Source organism: Lepisosteus oculatus, chromosome 9 (genome assembly GCF_040954835.1).
Source record: "Lepisosteus oculatus isolate fLepOcu1 chromosome 9, fLepOcu1.hap2, whole genome shotgun sequence".
NCBI lineage: Eukaryota > Metazoa > Chordata > Actinopteri > Semionotiformes > Lepisosteidae > Lepisosteus > Lepisosteus oculatus.
In genome coordinates, this window is record NC_090704.1 from 47,502,720 (window position 1) to 47,522,831 (window position 20,112).

Below are 20,112 nucleotides of genomic sequence, written 5' to 3' on the forward strand. Positions count from 1 at the left end.
ACAAGCACAGAAAGGCAACAATGCATGCCGAAATCTTTAAACATCTGTCCCTGTGTGTGACGACTGATACAAACTAAACCCAAGCAGAACAGTGAGTACTGTGAAGACCCATCAGTGATCTATGTGTTTTACTGGGGTTGTACAGTAGTGAATAGTATTAGGCATGTAGGATGACAAACAATGCCCTGATTTACAGCTGAGATGTACTAATAAGAACCAAGGGCAAAATGCTGGGTGAGCACAGACACATAATTGTTCACTGTGCTTTTCACAGCTCAACACAGGGATGCTCAGGCCTTGCCAGGCAGCTCCTGAACCTGGTTGAGATAAACACAAAAAGAGATCTTGGGCAAACAATCTGATTATTCATTCTTTCAAAAATTCTATATTCATTCATCAATATTGCAACAAGAACACAAACATTGGCATAATTAATAAACTCGCAGTCACCACAAGATAACCATGTGTTCATATTTTTAGTTATGTACAGTATGGAGATACAGTAACACTCAACAATAAAATGCCATGAAAACATATTCTGTTTTTTAGTTTTTACATTTTAGAAGGTTTAAACACTATACTACTTTACTTTAAAATAATTAAATGAGTTGTATTTCCATAAACACATCTGTACTTTTAAAGGTACAGTTTATGCACAAATAAAGAATTTTACTGTATATAAAATTATTTAATAAGTTAGGCATTAGGGGCAGTACTACAGCTCAATACACCTGAATGTGTTTCTTTTATTCATCTGGTCGTCAGTCGAAGGAGCAGTCATACATAGCCCTTCACCTGACCGGCAGGCAGTGTGGGGGCATTCCGGGGACTGCTTTGCCGGCTGCTTCCGCTGTAACTAGGCGAGGAAGGGGCTGCAGGGGTACTGGACCCAGCGCCGAGCAGGGCTCCCCCCAGCACCAGGAGCCCAGCGGCCCCCCACCCCAGATACAGCGCAGGACCAAGCTCCCTCTTCCGTGGGGCAGGAACCAGAGGGTTGTAGAAATCCCTGATGATGGAATGTGCAGTCCAGCAGACAGGAATGAAGTAGAGGAGCCCAGCAAAAGCAAAGAGGCTCCCTGCAAACAGGCTGATCCGTGCTTTCAGGGCCTGCTGCCCTACACACTTTGTGCACTTCACCCCAACCACACCTAGTGCTAGTGCAATGGCACACAGCAGCACAGACACTACAGAGAGTGCGCGGGCTGCCTGCAGGTCATGCGGTAGGGCCAACATTGAGTCATACACCTTGCATTGGATTTGTCCAGTGCTCTGGACAATGCAGTTCATCCACAGCCCCTCCCAAATAGTCTGTGCTGTCACAATATTGTTTCCAATGAAGGCAGTGACTCGCCACAGTGGGACCACACAGCCCAGGGTCCCACCCAGCCAGCCCAGAAGAGACAGGCAAAGGCCCAGAAGCTGGAGGCCTGTTGATGCCATCAGCCCAGCTCTAGAGGTCCTTCTCTCAATTTCCGATCTCCCTGTGTCTCTTTTCTTGCTTTTCTGCCAATTATGCTTTGATTTTGCTTGAAGCGAATGTCTGTAAAAGCAAGGTTAAATAAAACAGCGCAAAAGATAAAAGTAAAAGTATTAAAAACTTCAGCAGTAATAAAATTATGGTGCAACTCTTACTACATGGTAAACTACTGAAATACCATCAGTGATATGAACATATTTTTAACTTCATTTGCAAAAACATGTTTGCTTCTTTTGCAGAAATGTAACCTTGAAGCAACCAGATGTCTAAATATTTATAAACCATGATTTGATTCAACATTATGCAAAGAAAACTGTGATTTTTAATCAGAGATCATGAATTTAGTTTATGCAGTTTTGCAGCAAATGCAATTCACAAAAATACTGCTGAATTTTATTAAAACTAAGCTGCAAAATGTTCATTACAGGTGATAAATTGGGTCCAATGCACTGCAAGAAGGTGTCTTTGGTACACAGCTGAAAATAGAGCCAGAGCAATACTGAAAAAATTGATTGAAAGAAGAGTAAAGTCCAAGATAAAATCGTCTGTGACTTCTTTAGTTGAATCAAAACTGTTGGGTTCTACAAACTGCATGAAGTTTTGTAATTCTGCAACATGGCAGTTTATGTCAAGACCAGTGCTAAGGAATGGGAGATTCAGAGTATCACACTTCTTAAATAAATCTGTGCAGACAGATGCACAAGTTGTCTGTTATTAAGATCCATCATGTCATTGTGAACCTGTAGGGCTTAGTGTAACATACCCACGCCAAGAGAGAAAACCAGACTATATACCAGCTAAAAGGAAATTTACTGCATGTTAACATGTTTTTATGTAATAAAGATAAGCTAAAATATAGCTGATAGAATCTGACTTATTGTTGCTCTTTGAAAAAAAACAGCGGGCTGTGCTTCAGCTGTTTCACCAAAAAGTGGAAAAAAGGTCAGATGTTAGATGATCAGGCAGTGTTAGAAAAAAAAGGTACAGTGCTATTGTGACAAGTGAATATATTGTAGTCAGTTTTGTGTACTAACCACATTTTTAGGATTAGCATAAACGTACTTCAGTACTGTTAAAAAATATGATTGCATCAAATACTACTAATAATAATAATAAAATAATAAAACAACAATAATAACAATAACAATAATAATAATAATAATAATAATAATAGTACCTTTTGTGTCTTCAATTCTAAGATCTTTTGGTCTGTGACAATCCTTAGAGAATCTTCAGTGGAGTGGTTGGTTTTTCTAGACAATCACTCGGCTTTTACAGTTAAAAATTCCTGATAATTTTCATTTAGTATTGGAAAGAAAAATATGTCCTGAAATGTGTTCAGCAAGCAAACTTGCAGGTTTCCTGGTTAGATGCTGTGACTGTATTGTCTGTGAGACTCGTGGAAGACAGTCCCTCTTCAGTACACAGTAGAAAGTCTATCCTGCTGTTTGTGGCAGCTTTAGCGTTCTGTGTCTGAATGTGTGTGTCTGTGCATCTATCGGTGCCTGGCTTTCTCACACAATGGCTCACTGTATGCTTCAGCATCTATTTGTCTTTGCCTGGAGGAAGATACAATACAGATGCTAGGCGATTGGTCAACAAGTAGCAAAATAATCCAGCAGGGCATCTATTTTACCTTGAATCTGAACCCTAACCCCAAGTATGACCCTTAACATGTTAATGGTGGTGTGATGTCTTTGTGGCTAAGGATCTGTTTCTGTGGCAGGAAGGTTGCTGGTTCAAATTCAGTGGCTGGCAGAGGAATCCTACTCCGCAGGGCCCCTGAGCAAGGCCCTTAATGCCAACTGCTCCGGAGGCTCCATATAAATGGCTGACCCTGCACTCTGACCCCAAGCCTCTTTCCCTCATGGTGAGCAAGTTGGGGTATGTTAAAAAGACAACTTCCTAATACAAGAAATTGTACTGTATATGGCCAATAAAGTGATCTTATGTGTATGTTACCAATGTTACTAAATACCACAAAGATTTGCTATTATGCATTAGCTTCATTGCCCACATGTGTATAGTGGAGAGCTGGGTGTTGGGAAAAGTTCTGCATCTTTCAAAACGCATTTCATTGCCCACCTGAAGAAGAGCACCTGGATCTTGCAGTGTCAGTCTAAGCTTAAACTACAAAAGGAAGGCTTAGGGACACATAGGATAGAAAAACTAAATGTATTCATTAATCGACTTTCCCATCTTGTAAGTATAGTTTCATTATAATACCTTTGCAGAATTTGCATGACAGTGTAGTGTATGGGGTTTTAATTTACTGTAACAAACAGAAATTGTAATGGTAAATTACAAGAGTATTTGACGACTTTTAGGAAGAAATCAAAAGTAACCATTTAACGTTTCCACTCATGGATTCTAAATATATAATATACAATTTATCCTTATAAAACCAAAGCATGCATCACAGCAACAAACGTAATAGAATGTTACATTTGTTGCTACCCACCTGTAATAGAATATATCTGTGATGATTGGCTTTGATACAAATAATTCAAGTAGGTAGCTGCGGCCGAAACATTGTGCTTTCTTTCTTATCTTTTCAGCATGGAATAAACCTTTACTTGTTCCATTGATATAAATAGTTGATCGTTCACTCAGTGATTACAAAGATAAATAACTACAGATTTAAAATACAATGATTTTACTATGTTACATTTTGTTCTGACTCATAGGGTCTATAGGTCTCATATAATTTAATCATTTATTTTCTCAGATGCATATGCATTTACTATTGTGAACTGAACATGAAATGTGTTGGGACCAACAATTAATAATAATAATTCCTTACATTCATATAGTGCTTTTCTGGATGCTCCACTCAAAGCACTTTAAAGGTAATGGGGATCCCCTCCACCACCACCAGTGTGCAGCCCCACCTGGATGATGCAACAGCAGCCAGAGTGTGCCAGTACGCTTCCCACACACCAGCTATCAGTGGGGAGGAGAGCAGAGTGATGAAGCCAGTTCAGAGATGGGGATTATTAGGAGGCCATAACTGGTATAGGCAATGGGAAATTTGGCCAGGATGCCAGGGTTACACCACTACTCTTTTTGAGAAACACCCTGGGATTGTTAATGACCACAGAGAGTCAGGAATTCAGTTTTATATCTCATCCAAAGGACAGCACTCTTTTACAGTATAGTGTCCCCATCTTTATACTGGGGCATTAGGACCCACACAGGTTGCAGGGTGAGCGCCACCTACTGGCACTATTAAAACAGCAGCAACCTTAGTTTTTCCATGTCCAGGAGGTGTCCCATCGAGGTACTGACCAGGCTCACACCTGCTTAGCAGCAGTGAACTGCCAGCAGTGAGTTGCACGCTGTTGGTTGACAGTTTAATTCTTGAGAATAATAATGTGAACAGAAATGTTTCTAATCAAAATCCTTTGTAAAGACGTCCTTGATGCATTACCTTACTGCACTGGTAACATGGAGTTGGGATTCAGTTAGTTTGTACTCTAACTAGCTCTGCTCTGTGCTGGGAAGGGCTCCGTGCAGACAGAGCAGAGAAAGATCTTTGCCTGGTATTGCTTAGTAGGAATTGTGTATCAGGACAAAATAATTGTACAGTATATATTCTCTTCAAGGAGACCAACAGTTTTTGCTTTGTTACTTTCAGTCTGCAGGTGTGGATTTTTTTCCTTAGCTTCCAGCACTAGGAAACTGCTCCTGCCCTTTGAGGTGATTTCACACCTTTTTATTTCACAATTCAAGGGGAGAAGCAAGAGGTTAGGAAAGTAGGGGTTGTTTGGGTTGGCTGACATGGCAGCCTCCTGGGCATGAAAACATAAACACCCCTGACTCGCGGAGAGTCCCTTGAGAAGCTCTGGAGGTCAAAGTCTCCATGCATAGTCACGTGATCACCTGAAAAGAAGTTGCTATATCTTGGGAGTGAAGGCAGCACAAATGTTACTTTCAACGGCACAAACGCAGCACAAACGAGGCGAGTTTCAGAATTTGTGCTGTTTGTAGAGGGGCCAAATTCTTGGAGCTTAAAAAGACGAGCTGGCGTATCTGTGGTGGTGCAGTGGTGTTTTACGGAGGTGTAATCCGGGAGGCTGGATGGGAGAAGGAGAAATGTTGGCAACCAGTGAGAGAGGTAGATTAATATGAATCCCAGGAAGTCAATGGGGCAAAACAATGGAAAACAAAGTGTGGAGAATCTTGAAGGTGCTGAGGAAGAAATGAGTAGAAGAAGAAGAAGGTCGTCTGAGGAAGGCAGAGAATTAGGAATGCGAGCCATTATAGGTCTGCCTCTCAACTCAAGAGACCTGAATTCAAAACTTTAGACGTGTGTGTTAGTGAGGTTAGGGTTTCAATAGGAAAGAGAAAATTGAATGATAGAGGATAGGGAGGAGCACCCCCAGCTTCTCCTCTTGAACCTCTTGAATAGTCGGTTTCTATTGTACTGCAGCTTCTGAAGGGTTTCTCAGAAACAGCTGACATTCTAGGTGTTAAAGCAGATTCAATAATACTGATAAAACATAATCAAAAATGAATGATCAACCTTAAATTGCTCAACCTTCCATAAGAAAAGAGGATGCTGTTGCCATTTTTGAAAATAGAATCAACAATTGTCTCAAAATGTAACTTGCAAACTAGAACACACCTCATAAATACTTCTTTTATTCACCCTTTCCACTGGATCTTCCCTAATGCAGAGGTCCTTCTGAGTTCAATCTGTAAGGAAATCAGTAGCCCAGCTGACAAGATTAGGATAAAGACCAAAATTAGACAATATCTTAGCTGCCAGTAAATAATAAATACATTGGCAATATTGATCCAAGACATTTAGAATGATGATGCATCTTTCCTTTTGCTGAAAGCTCATTCATTACATGGGAATCAAGAAAAAAGAAGCTTAACTTTCTTAATCCTTACCCATAGATTCCAGTAAACAGGAAATATGGTGACAATATTATGATTTGTTTAATTTAACACTCATTAAAATTACATGCAAATGTAAATTGTGATGAAAAAGAATGAATTAATTGAATTAATCTTCATTATCCCTAAGAGAATGTGTCTTGAACATCCAGAGTGCCTAAATATAGAAAATACTTGTCAATAAAACAATGCAACAACTGTAAAAAAACTTAAATACAAAACATTTAACAACATCGCTCAATCAGATTTCTTCCAGTACCTTAATATTAAAAAAACAGGCAGTTAGCTTGTCAAGAGTTTAAAAACAACAATAACAGTAATAAATAGATTCCTAGCTGTAACCACACTTTTCATTGTTCAACAATTAAATGTTTTTATGTAAAAAGGAGGATCTGGTACCTCCTCCCAGAGGGCAGAGAGTATATTTTAAAAAAAGTGGATGAGAGGGGTCATCTAAGATTTTATGTGTGAGATCAAAAGTACTTCACCCTGTTAGACATGATAATGAGTCCATGAAACTTTGGTAATCTACCACCAGTCCTGATTACTTTGTTCAACTTATTTTTGTTCTGCAAGGACAAAGCACCTCCCCAGCTGCTACCTCAGCGAATCACACGTGTAAAACTTCCATCTCATATTTTAGAACAGTAATGGGAAATAAAATATTACAAACACAGTGATTACAACAAGACAATGTGTCATTTTTCTTTATAAAATCTGATGACAACTATTATACTTTTACAAGATTGGTTTCAATATCCATGGTGCATGTAGTTTATTTTCTTCAGTTCAGTAGGGTGAAAGGAAAACATGTCAAAAACTAATGACTGGAGGGTTTCAAAGAAAGATCATGCTTGGTTACTTAGTTACTCGGTTACTAATCATGCTTGGTTACTCATATAATCTGACAGACTCAGTCTGACTCTATCTGAAGCACTTGCAGTTAAATGAGTTTCAATCATGCTTGGGTACTCGTGTAATCCGACTGACTCAGTTTTGGAATACAACTGCCGGCGGCGCATCGCGACCACCAGGCGCACCGGAGTTTCTGAAAAAAAAATTTCTGCGATTTTCACGAAACCACTTTTCTTCAACTTGAATTGGGCTAAAAATCCATACTTGAAAATATAAATTCTCTGAGTAGTGTGGAAATGCCGATCCTTACCCTACCTGGGGTGTCCACTGAGCATTTCCACGAACTCTAGTTGAAGTTCTCTGGGCATGGGATTTTGACATGTTCCCCAAACCAAAAGGAATGAGTGGGAAACAATCAAGACAACAGATAGAAGCACTTGCATTTGAATGAGTTTCAAGGATGCGTTGGTACTCGTGTGATCTGAGTGACTCAGTTTTGGAATACAACTGTCGCGTGGTGCACCGCGACCTCCAGGCACCCCGGAGTTTCTGAAAAAAAATTTTCTGCGATTTTCAGGAAACCACTTTTCTTCAACTTGATTTGGGCTAAAAATCCATCCCTGAAAATAAAAATTCTCTGAGTAGTGTGGAAATGCTGATCCTTATCCTACCTGGGGTGTCCACTGAGCATTTCCGCGAACTCTAGTTGACGTTCTCTGGGCATGGGATTTTGACATGTTCCCCAAACCAAAAGGAATGAGTGGGAAACAATCAAGGAAACAGATAGATGCACTTGCATTTGAATGAGTTTCAAGGATGCCTTGGTACTCGTGTGATCTGAGTGACTCAGTTTTGGAATACAACTGTCGCGTGGTGCACCGCGACCTCCAGGCACCCCGGAGTTTCTGAAAAAAAATTTTCTGCGATTTTCAGGAAACCACTTTTCTTCAACTCGATTTGGGCTAAAAATCCATCCCTGAAAATAAAAATTCTCTGAGTAGTGTGGAAATGCTGATCCTTACCCTACCTGGGGTGTCCACTGAGCATTTCCGCGAACTCTAGTTGAAGTTCTCTGGGCATGGGATTTTGACATGTTCCCCAAACCAAAAGGAATGAGTGGGAAACAATCAAGGAAACAGATAGAAGCACTTGCATTTGAATGAGTTTCAAGGATGCCTTGGTACTCGTGTGATCTGAGTGACTCAGTTTTGGAATACAACTGTCGCGTGGTGCACCGCAACCTCCAGGAACCCCGGAGTTTCTGAAAAAAAATTTTCTGCGATTTTCACGAAACCACTTTTCTTCAACTCGATTTGGGCTAAAAATCCATCCCTGAAAATAAAAATTCTCTGAGTAGTGTGGAAATGCTGATCCTTACCCTACCTGGGGTGTCCACTGAGCATTTCCGCGAACTCTAGTTGACGTTCTCTGGGCATGGGATTTTGACATGTTCCCCAAACCAAAAGGAATGAGTGGGAAACAATCAAGGAAACAGATAGAAGCACTTGCATTTGAATGAGTTTCAAGGATGCCTTGGTACTCGTGTGATCTGAGTGACTCAGTTTTGGAATACAACTGTCGCGTGGTGCACCGCGACCTCCAGGCACCCCGGAGTTTCTGAAAAAAAATTTTCTGCGATTTTCAGGAAACCACTATTCTTCAACTTGATTTGGGCTAAAAATCCATCCCTGAAAATAAAAATTCTCTGAGTAGTGTGGAAATGCTGATCCTTACCCTACCTGGGGTGTCCACTGAGCATTTCCGCGAACTCTAGTTGACGTTCTCTGGGCATGGGATTTTGACATGTTCCCCAAACCAAAAGGAATGAGTGGGAAACAATCAAGGAAACAGATAGAAGCACTTGCATTTGAATGAGTTTCAAGGATGCCTTGGTACTCGTGTGATCTGAGTGACTCAGTTTTGGAATACAACTGTCGCGTGGTGCACCGCGACCTCCAGGCACCCCGGAGTTTCTGAAAAAAAATTTTCTGCGATTTTCACGAAACCACTTTTCTTCAACTTGATTTGGGCTAAAAATCCATCCCTGAAAATAAAAATTCTCTGAGTAGTGTGGAAATGCTGATCCTTACCCTACCTGGGGTGTCCACTGAGCATTTCCGCGAACTCTAGTTGAAGTTCTCTGGGCATGGGATTTTGACATGTTCCCCAAACCAAAAGGAATGAGTGGGAAACAATCAAGGAAACAGATAGAAGCACTTGCACTTGAATGAGTTTCAAGGATGCCTTGGTACTCGTGTGATCTGAGTGACTCAGTTTTGGAATACAACTGTCGCGTGGTGCACCGCGACCTCCAGGCACCCCGGAGTTTCTGAAAAAAAATTTTCTGCGATTTTCACGAAACCACTTTTCTTCAACTTGATTTGGGCTAAAAATCCATCCCTGAAAATAAAAATTCTCTGAGTAGTGTGGAAATGCTGATCCTTATCCTACCTGGGGTGTCCACTGAGCATTTCCGCGAACTCTAGTTGACGTTCTCTGGGCATGGGATTTTGACATGTTCCCCAAACCAAAAGGAATGAGTGGGAAACAATCAAGGAAACAGATAGAAGCACTTGCATTTGAATGAGTTTCAAGGATGCCTTGGTACTCGTGTGATCTGAGTGACTCAGTTTTGGAATACAACTGTCGCGTGGTGCACCGCGACCTCCAGGCACCCCGGAGTTTCTGAAAAAAAATTTTCTGCGATTTTCACGAAACCACTTTTCTTCAACTTGATTTGGGCTAAAAATCCATCCCTGAAAATAAAAATTCTCTGAGTAGTGTGGAAATGCTGATCCTTACCCTACCTGGGGTGTCCACTGAGCATTTCCGCGAACTCTAGTTGACGTTCTCTGGGCATGGGATTTTGACATGTTCCCCAAACCAAAAGGAATGAGTGGGAAACAATCAAGGAAACAGATAGAAGCACTTGCATTTGAATGAGTTTCAAGGATGCCTTGGTACTCGTGTGATCTGAGTGACTCAGTTTTGGAATACAACTGTCGCGTGGTGCACCGCGACCTCCAGGCACCTCGTAGTTTCTGAAAAAAAATTTTCTGCGATTTTCACGAAACCACTTTTCTTCAACTTGATTTGGGCTAAAAATCCATCCCTGAAAATAAAAATTCTCTGAGCAGTGTGGAAATGCTGATCCTTACCCTACCTGGGGTGTCCACTGAGCATTTCCGCGAACTCTAGTTGAAGTTCTCTGGGCATGGGATTTTGAAATGTTCCCCAAACCAAAAGGAATGAGTGGGAAACAATCAAGGAAACAGATAGAAGCGCTTGCATTTGAATGAGTTTCAAGGATGCCTTGGTACTCGTGTGATCTGAGTGACTCAGTTTTGGAATACAACTGTCGCGTGGTGCACCGCGACCTCCAGGCACCCCGGAGTTTCTGAAAAAAAATTTTCTGCGATTTTCACGAAACCACTTTTCTTCAACTTGATTTGGGCTAAAAATCCATCCCTGAAAATAAAAATTCTCTGAGTAGTGTGGAAATGCTGATCCTTACCCTACCTGGGGTGTCCACTGAGCATTTCCGCGAACTCTAGTTGAAGTTCTCTGGGCATGGGATTTTGACATGTTCCCCAAACCAAAAGGAATGAGTGGGAAACAATCAAGGAAACAGATAGAAGCACTTGCATTTGAATGAGTTTCAAGGATGCCTTGGTACTCGTGTGATCTGAGTGACTCAGTTTTGGAATACAACTGTTGCGTGGTGCACCGCGACCTCCAGGCACCCCGGAGTTTCTGAAAAAAAATTTTCTGCGATTTTCACGAAACCACTTTTCTTCAACTTGATTTGGGCTAAAAATCCATCCCTGAAAATAAAAATTCTCTGAGTAGTGTGGAAATGCTGATCCTTACCCTACCTGGGGTGTCCACTGAGCATTTCCGCGAACTCTAGTTGAAGTTCTCTGGGCATGGGATTTTGACATGTTCCCCAAACCAAAAGGAATGAGTGGGAAACAATCAAGGAAACAGATAGAAGCACTTGCATTTGAATGAGTTTCAAGGATGCCTTGGTACTCGTGTGATCTGAGTGACTCAGTTTTGGAATACAACTGTCGCGTTGTGCACCGCGACCTCCAGGCACCCCGGAGTTTCTGAAAAAAAATTTTCTGCGATTTTCACGAAACCACTTTTCTTCAACTTGATTTGGGCTAAAAATCCATCCCTGAAAATAAAAATTCTCTGAGTAGTGTGGAAATGCTGATCCTTACCCTACCTGGGGTGTCCACTGAGCATTTCCGCGAACTCTAGTTGAAGTTCTCTGGGCATGGGATTTTGACATGTTCCCCAAACCAAAAGGAATGAGTGGGAAACAATCAAGGAAACAGATAGAAGCACTTGCATTTGAATGAGTTTCAAGGATGCCTTGGTACTCGTGTGATCTGAGTGACTCAGTTTTGGAATACAACTGTCGCGTGGTGCACCGCAACCTCCAGGAACCCCGGAGTTTCTGAAAAAAAATTTTCTGCGATTTTCACGAAACCACTTTTCTTCAACTTGATTTGGGCTAAAAATCCATCCCTGAAAATAAAAATTCTCTGAGTAGTGTGGAAATGCTGATCCTTACCCTACCTGGGGTGTCCACTGAGCATTTCCGCGAACTCTAGTTGACGTTCTCTGGGCATGGGATTTTGACATGTTCCCCAAACCAAAAGGAATGAGTGGGAAACAATCAAGGAAACAGATAGAAGCACTTGCATTTGAATGAGTTTCAAGGATGCCTTGGTACTCGTGTGATCTGAGTGACTCAGTTTTGGAATACAACTGTCGCGTGGTGCACCGCGACCTCCAGGCACCCCGGAGTTTCTGAAAAAAAATGTTCTGCGATTTTCACGAAACCACTTTTCTTCAACTTGATTTGGGCTAAAAATCCATCCCTGAAAAAAAAAATTCTCTTAGTAGTTTGGAAATGCTGATCCTTACACTACCTGGGGTGTCCACTGAGCATTTCCGCGAACTCTAGTTGACGTTCTCTGGGCATGGGATTTTGACATGTTCCCCAAACCAAAAGGAATGAGTGGGAAACAATCAAGGAAACAGATAGAAGCACTTGCATTTGAATGAGTTTCAAGGATGCCTTGGTACTCGTGTGATCTGAGTGACTCAGTTTTGGAATACAACTGTCGCGTGGTGCACCGCGACCTCCAGGCACCCCGGAGTTTCTGAAAAAAAATTTTCTGCGATTTTCAGGAAACCACTTTTCTTCAACTTGATTTGGGCTAAAAATCCATCCCTGAAAATAAAAATTCTCTGAGTAGTGTGGAAATGCTGATCCTTACCCTACCTGGGGTGTCCACTGAGCATTTCCGCGAACTCTAGTTGAAGTTCTCTGGGCATGGGATTTTGACATGTTCCCCAAACCAAAAGGAATGAGTGGGAAACAATCAAGGAAACAGATAGAAGCACTTGCATTTGAATGAGTTTCAAGGATGCCTTGGTACTCGTGTGATCTGAGTGACTCAGTTTTGGAATACAACTGTCGCGTGGTGCACCGCGACCTCCAGGCACCCCGGAGTTTCTGAAAAAAAATGTTCTGCGATTTTCACGAAACCACTTTTCTTCAACTTGATTTGGGCTAAAAATCCATCCCTGAAAATAAAAATTCTCTGAGTAGTGTGGAAATGCTGATCCTTACCCTACCTGGGGTGTCCACTGAGCATTTCCGCGAACTCTAGTTGAAGTTCTCTGGGCATGGGATTTTGACATGTTCCCCAAACCAAAAGGAATGAGTGGGAAACAATCAAGGAAACAGATAGAAGCACTTGCATTTGAATGAGTTTCAAGGATGCCTTGGTACTCGTGTGATATGAGTGACTCAGTTTTGGAATACAACTGTCGCGTGGTGCACCGCGACCTCCAGGCACCCCGGAGTTTCTGAAAAAAAATTTTCTTCGATTTTCACGAAACCACTTTTCTTCAACTTGATTTGGGCTAAAAATCCATCCCTGAAAATAAAAATTCTCTGAGTAGTGTGGAAATGCTGATCTTTATCCTACCTGGGGTGTCCACTGAGCATTTCCGCGAACTCTAGTTGACGTTCTCTGGGCATGGGATTTTGACATGTTCCCCAAACCAAAAGGAATGAGTGGGAAACAATCAAGGAAACAGATAGAAGCACTTGCATTTGAATGAGTTTCAAGGATGCCTTGGTACTCGTGTGATCTGAGTGACTCAGTTTTGGAATACAACTGTCGCGTGGTGCACCGCGACCTCCAGGCACCCCGGAGTTTCTGAAAAAAAATTTTCTGCGATTTTCACGAAACCACTTTTCTTCAACTTGATTTGGGCTAAAAATCCATCCCTGAAAATAAAAATTTTCTGAGTAGTGTGGAAATGCTGATCCTTACCCTACCTGGGGTGTCCACTGAGCATTTCCGCGAACTCTAGTTGAAGTTCTCTGGGCATGGGATTTTGACATGTTCCCCAAACCAAAAGGAATGAGTGGGAAACAATCAAGGAAACAGATAGAAGCACTTGCATTTGAATGAGTTTCAAGGATGCCTTGGTACTCGTGTGATCTGAGTGACTCAGTTTTGGAATACAACTGTCGCGTGGTGCACCGCAACCTCCAGGAACCCCGGAGTTTCTGAAAAAAAATTTTCTGCGATTTTCACGAAACCACTTTTCTTCAACTTGATTTGGGCTAAAAATCCATCCCTGAAAATAAAAATTCTCTGAGTAGTGTGGAAATGCTGATCCTTACCCTACCTGGGGTGTCCACTGAGCATTTCCGCGAACTCTAGTTGACGTTCTCTGGGCATGGGATTTTGACATGTTCCCCAAACCAAAAGGAATGAGTGGGAAACAATCAAGGAAACAGATAGAAGCACTTGCATTTGAATGAGTTTCAAGGATGCCTTGGTACTCGTGTGATCTGAGTGACTCAGTTTTGGAATACAACTGTCGCGTGGTGCACCGCGACCTCCAGGCACCCCGGAGTTTCTGAAAAAAAATTTTCTGCGATTTTCAGGAAACCACTATTCTTCAACTTGATTTGGGCTAAAAATCCATCCCTGAAAATAAAAATTCTCTGAGTAGTGTGGAAATGCTGATCCTTACCCTACCTGGGGTGTCCACTGAGCATTTCCGCGAACTCTAGTTGACGTTCTCTGGGCATGGGATTTTGACATGTTCCCCAAACCAAAAGGAATGAGTGGGAAACAATCAAGGAAACAGATAGAAGCACTTGCATTTGAATGAGTTTCAAGGATGCCTTGGTACTCGTGTGATCTGAGTGACTCAGTTTTGGAATACAACTGTCGCGTGGTGCACCGCGACCTCCAGGCACCCCGGAGTTTCTGAAAAAAAATTTTCTGCGATTTTCACGAAACCACTTTTCTTCAACTTGATTTGGGCTAAAAATCCATCCCTGAAAAAAAAAATTCTCTGAGTAGTGTGGAAATGCTGATCCTTACACTACCTGGGGTGTCCACTGAGCATTTCCGCGAACTCTAGTTGACGTTCTCTGGGCATGGGATTTTGACATGTTCCCCAAACCAAAAGGAATGAGTGGGAAACAATCAAGGAAACAGATAGAAGCACTTGCATTTGAATGAGTTTCAAGGATGCCTTGGTACTCGTGTGATCTGAGTGACTCAGTTTTGGAATACAACTGTCGCGTGGTGCACCGCGACCTCCAGGCACCCCGGAGTTTCTGAAAAAAAATGTTCTGCGATTTTCACGAAACCACTTTTCTTCAACTTGATTTGGGCTAAAAATCCATCCCTGAAAATAAAAATTCTCTGAGTAGTGTGGAAATGCTGATCCTTACCCTACCTGGGGTGTCCACTGAGCATTTCCGCGAACTCTAGTTGAAGTTCTCTGGGCATGGGATTTTGACATGTTCCCCAAACCAAAAGGAATGAGTGGGAAACAATCAAGGAAACAGATAGAAGCACTTGCATTTGAATGAGTTTCAAGGATGCCTTGGTACTCGTGTGATATGAGTGACTCAGTTTTGGAATACAACTGTCGCGTGGTGCACCGCGACCTCCAGGCACCCCGGAGTTTCTGAAAAAAAATTTTCTTCGATTTTCACGAAACCACTTTTCTTCAACTTGATTTGGGCTAAAAATCCATCCCTGAAAATAAAAATTCTCTGAGTAGTGTGGAAATGCTGATCTTTATCCTACCTGGGGTGTCCACTGAGCATTTCCGCGAACTCTAGTTGACGTTCTCTGGGCATGGGATTTTGACATGTTCCCCAAACCAAAAGGAATGAGTGGGAAACAATCAAGGAAACAGATAGAAGCACTTGCATTTGAATGAGTTTCAAGGATGCCTTGGTACTCGTGTGATCTGAGTGACTCAGTTTTGGAATACAACTGTCGCGTGGTGCACCGCGACCTCCAGGCACCCCGGAGTTTCTGAAAAAAAATTTTCTGCGATTTTCACGAAACCACTTTTCTTCAACTTGATTTGGGCTAAAAATCCATCCCTGAAAATAAAAATTTTCTGAGTAGTGTGGAAATGCTGATCCTTACCCTACCTGGGGTGTCCACTGAGCATTTCCGCGAACTCTAGTTGAAGTTCTCTGGGCATGGGATTTTGACATGTTCCCCAAACCAAAAGGAATGAGTGGGAAACAATCAAGGAAACAGATAGAAGCACTTGCATTTGAATGAGTTTCAAGGATGCCTTGGTACTCGTGTGATCTGAGTGACTCAGTTTTGGAATACAACTGTCGCGTGGTGCACCGCAACCTCCAGGAACCCCGGAGTTTCTGAAAAAAAATTTTCTGCGATTTTCACGAAACCACTTTTCTTCAACTTGATTTGGGCTAAAAATCCATCCCTGAAAATAAAAATTCTCTGAGTAGTGTGGAAATGCTGATCCTTACCCTACCTGGGGTGTCCACTGAGCATTTCCGCGAACTCTAGTTGACGTTCTCTGGGCATGGGATTTTGACATGTTCCCCAAACCAAAAGGAATGAGTGGGAAACAATCAAGGAAACAGATAGAAGCACTTGCATTTGAATGAGTTTCAAGGATGCCTTGGTACTCGTGTGATCTGAGTGACTCAGTTTTGGAATACAACTGTCGCGTGGTGCACCGCGACCTCCAGGCACCCCGGAGTTTCTGAAAAAAAATTTTCTGCGATTTTCAGGAAACCACTATTCTTCAACTTGATTTGGGCTAAAAATCCATCCCTGAAAATAAAAATTCTCTGAGTAGTGTGGAAATGCTGATCCTTACCCTACCTGGGGTGTCCACTGAGCATTTCCGCGAACTCTAGTTGACGTTCTCTGGGCATGGGATTTTGACATGTTCCCCAAACCAAAAGGAATGAGTGGGAAACAATCAAGGAAACAGATAGAAGCACTTGCATTTGAATGAGTTTCAAGGATGCCTTGGTACTCGTGTGATCTGAGTGACTCAGTTTTGGAATACAACTGTCGCGTGGTGCACCGCGACCTCCAGGCACCCCGGAGTTTCTGAAAAAAAATTTTCTGCGATTTTCACGAAACCACATTTCTTCAACTTGATTTGGGCTAAAAATCCATCCCTGAAAATAAAAATTCTCTGAGTAGTGTGGAAATGCTGATCCTTACCCTACCTGGGGTGTCCACTGAGCATTTCCGCGAACTCTAGTTGAAGTTCTCTGGGCATGGGATTTTGACATGTTCCCCAAACCAAAAGGAATGAGTGGGAAACAATCAAGGAAACAGATAGAAGCACTTGCATTTGAATGAGTTTCAAGGATGCCTTGGTACTCGTGTGATCTGAGTGACTCAGTTTTGGAATACAACTGTCGCGTGGTGCACCGCGACCTCCAGGCACCCCAGAGTTTCTGAAAAAAAATTTTCTGCGATTTTCACGAAACCACTTTTCTTCAACTTGATTTGGGCTAAAAATCCATCCCTGAAAATAAAAATTCTCTGAGTAGTGTGGAAATGCTGATCCTTACCCTACCTGGGGTGTCCACTGAGCATTTCCGCGAACTCTAGTTGAAGTTCTCTGGGCATGGGATTTTGACATGTTCCCCAAACCAAAAGGAATGAGTGGGAAACAATCAAGGAAACAGATAGAAGCACTTGCATTTGAATGAGTTTCAAGGATGCCTTGGTACTCGTGTGATCTGAGTGACTCAGTTTTGGAATACAACTGTCGCGTGGTGCACCGCGACCTCCAGGCACCCCGGAGTTTCTGAAAAAAAATTTTCTGCGATTTTCACGAAACCACTTTTCTTCAACTTGATTTGGGCTAAAAATCCATCCCTGAAAATAAAAATTCTCTGAGTAGTGTGGAAATGCTGATCCTTACCCTACCTGGGGTGTCCACTGAGCATTTCCGCGAACTCTAGTTGAAGTTCTCTGGGCATGGGATTTTGACATGTTCCCCAAACCAAAAGGAATGAGTGGGAAACAATCAAGGAAACAGATAGAAGCACTTGCATTTGAATGAGTTTCAAGGATGCCTTGGTACTCGTGTGATCTGAGTGACTCAGTTTTGGAATACAACTGTCGCGTGGTGCACCGCGACCTCCAGGCACCCCGGAGTTTCTGAAAAAAAAATTTCTGCGATTTTCACGAAACCACTTTTCTTCAATTTGATTTGGGCTAAAAATCCATCCCTGAAAATAAAAATTCTCTGAGTAGTGTGGAAATGCTGATCTTTACCCTACCTGGGGTGTCCACTGAGCATTTCCGCGAAGTCTAGTTGACGTTCTCTGGGCAATGGATTTTGACATGTTCCCCAAACCAAAAGGAATGAGTGGGAAACAATCAAGGAAACAGATAGAAGCACTTGCATTTGAATGAGTTTCAAGGATGCCTTGGTACTCGTGTGATCTGAGTGACTCAGTTTTGGAATACAACTGTCGCGTGGTGCACCGCGACCTCCAGGCACCCCGGAGTTTCTGAAAAAAAATTTTCTGCGATTTTCACGAAACCACTTTTCTTCAACTTGATTTGGGCTAAAAATCCATCCCTGAAAATAAAAATTCTCTGAGTAGTGTGGAAATGCTGATCCTTACCCTACCTGGGGTGTCCACTGAGCATTTCCGCGAACTCTAGTTGACGTTCTCTGGGCATGGGATTTTGACATGTTCCCCAAACCAAAAGGAATGAGTGGGAAACAATCAAGGAAACAGATAGAAGCACTTGCATTTGAATGAGTTTCAAGGATGCCTTGGTACTCGTGTGATCTGAGTGACTCAGTTTTGGAATACAACTGTCGCGTGGTGCACCGCGACCTCCAGGCACCCCGGAGTTTCTGAAAAAAAATTTTCTGCGATTTTCACGAAACCACTTTTCTTCAACTTGATTTGGGCTAAAAATCCATCCCTGAAAATAAAAATTCTCTGAGTAGTGTGGAAATGCTGATCCTTACCCTACCTGGGGTGTCCACTGAGCATTTCCGCGAACTCTAGTTGAAGTTCTCTGGGCATGGGATTTTGACATGTTCCCCAAACCAAAAGGAATGAGTGGGAAACAATCAAGGAAACAGATAGAAGCACTTGCATTTGAATGAGTTTCAAGGATGCCTTGGTACTCGTGTGATCTGAGTGACTCAGTTTTGGAATACAACTGTCGCGTGGTGCACCGCGACCTCCAGGCACCCCGGAGTTTCTGAAAAAAAATTTTCTGCGATTTTCACGAAACCACTTTTCTTCAACTTGATTTGGGCTAAAAATCCATCCCTGAAAATAAAAATTCTCTGAGTACTGTGGAAATGCTGATCTTTACCCTACCTGGGGTGTCCACTGAGCATTTCCGCGAAGTCTAGTTGACGTTCTCTGGGCATGGGATTTTGACATGTTCCCCAAACCAAAAGGAATGAGTGGGAAACAATCAAGGAAACAGATAGAAGCACTTGCATTTGAATGAGTTTCAAGGATGCCTTGGTACTCGTGTGATCTGAGTGACTCAGTTTTGGAATACAACTGTCGCGTGGTGCACCGCGACCTCCAGGCACCCCGGAGTTTCTGAAAAAAAATTTTCTGCGATTTTCACGAAACCACTTTTCTTCAACTTGATTTGGGCTAAAAATCCATCCCTGAAAATAAAAATTCTCTGAGTAGTGTGGAAATGCTGATCCTTACCCCACCTGGGGTGTCCACTGAGCATTTCCGCGAACTCTAGTTGAAGTTCTCTGGGCATGGGATTTTGACATGTTCCCCAAACCAAAAGGAATGAGTGGGAAACAATCAAGGAAACAGATAGAAGCACTTGCATTTGAATGAGTTTCAAGGATGCCTTGGTACTCGTGTGATCTGAGTGACTCAGTTTTGGAATACAACTGTCGCGTGGTGCACCGCGACCTCCAGGCACCCCGGAGTTTCTGAAAAAAAAATTTCTGCGATTTTCACGAAACCACTTTTCTTCAACTTGATTTGGGCTAAAAATCCATCCCTGAAAATAAAAATTCTCTGAGTAGTGTGGAAATGCTGATCCTTACCCTACCTGGGGTGTCCACTGAGCATTTCCGCGAACTCTAGTTGAAGTTCTCTGGGCATGGGATTTTGACATGTTCCCCAAACCAAAAGGAATGAGTGGGAAACAATCAAGGAAACAGATAGAAGCACTTGCATTTGAATGAGTTTCAAGGATGCCTTGGTACTCGTGTGATTTGAGTGACTCAGTTTTGGAATACAACTGTCGCGTGGTGCACCGCGACCTCCAGGCACCCCGGAGTTTCTGAAAAAAAATTTTCTGCGATTTTCACGAAACCACTTTTCTTCAACTTGATTTGGGCTAAAAATCCATCCCTGAAAATAAAAATTCTCTGAGTAGTGTGGAAATGCTGATCCTTACCCTACCTGGGGTGTCCACTGAGCATTTCCGCGAACTCTAGTTGAAGTTCTCTGGGCATGGGATTTTGACATGTTCCCCAAACCAAAAGGAATGAGTGGGAAACAA

The 20,112-nt window shown here is 42.4% G+C and overlaps 1 protein-coding gene across 1 annotated transcript; it reads right to left on the bottom strand.

The window, feature by feature from the left end:
• Positions 1 to 473: 473 nt before the first annotated feature.
• On the bottom strand, positions 474 to 2,973 carry cldnk (claudin k). Its single transcript, XM_006635235.3, has 2 exons — positions 2,655 to 2,973; positions 474 to 1,540 (listed from the first exon to the last, which is right to left on the bottom strand). Exon 2 carries the CDS (start codon positions 1,438 to 1,440, stop codon positions 778 to 780), a length of 663 nt encoding a protein of 220 aa, XP_006635298.1. The 5' UTR covers positions 1,441 to 1,540; positions 2,655 to 2,973; the 3' UTR covers positions 474 to 777.
• Between the last annotated feature and the right edge of the window lie 17,139 nt (positions 2,974 to 20,112).

Bases quoted from the DNA above. Each gene is read 5' to 3' on its own strand.
- cldnk (XM_006635235.3), bottom strand. From the start codon at position 1,440: ATGGCATCAACAGGCCTCCAGCTTCTGGGCCTTTGCCTGTCTCTTCTG.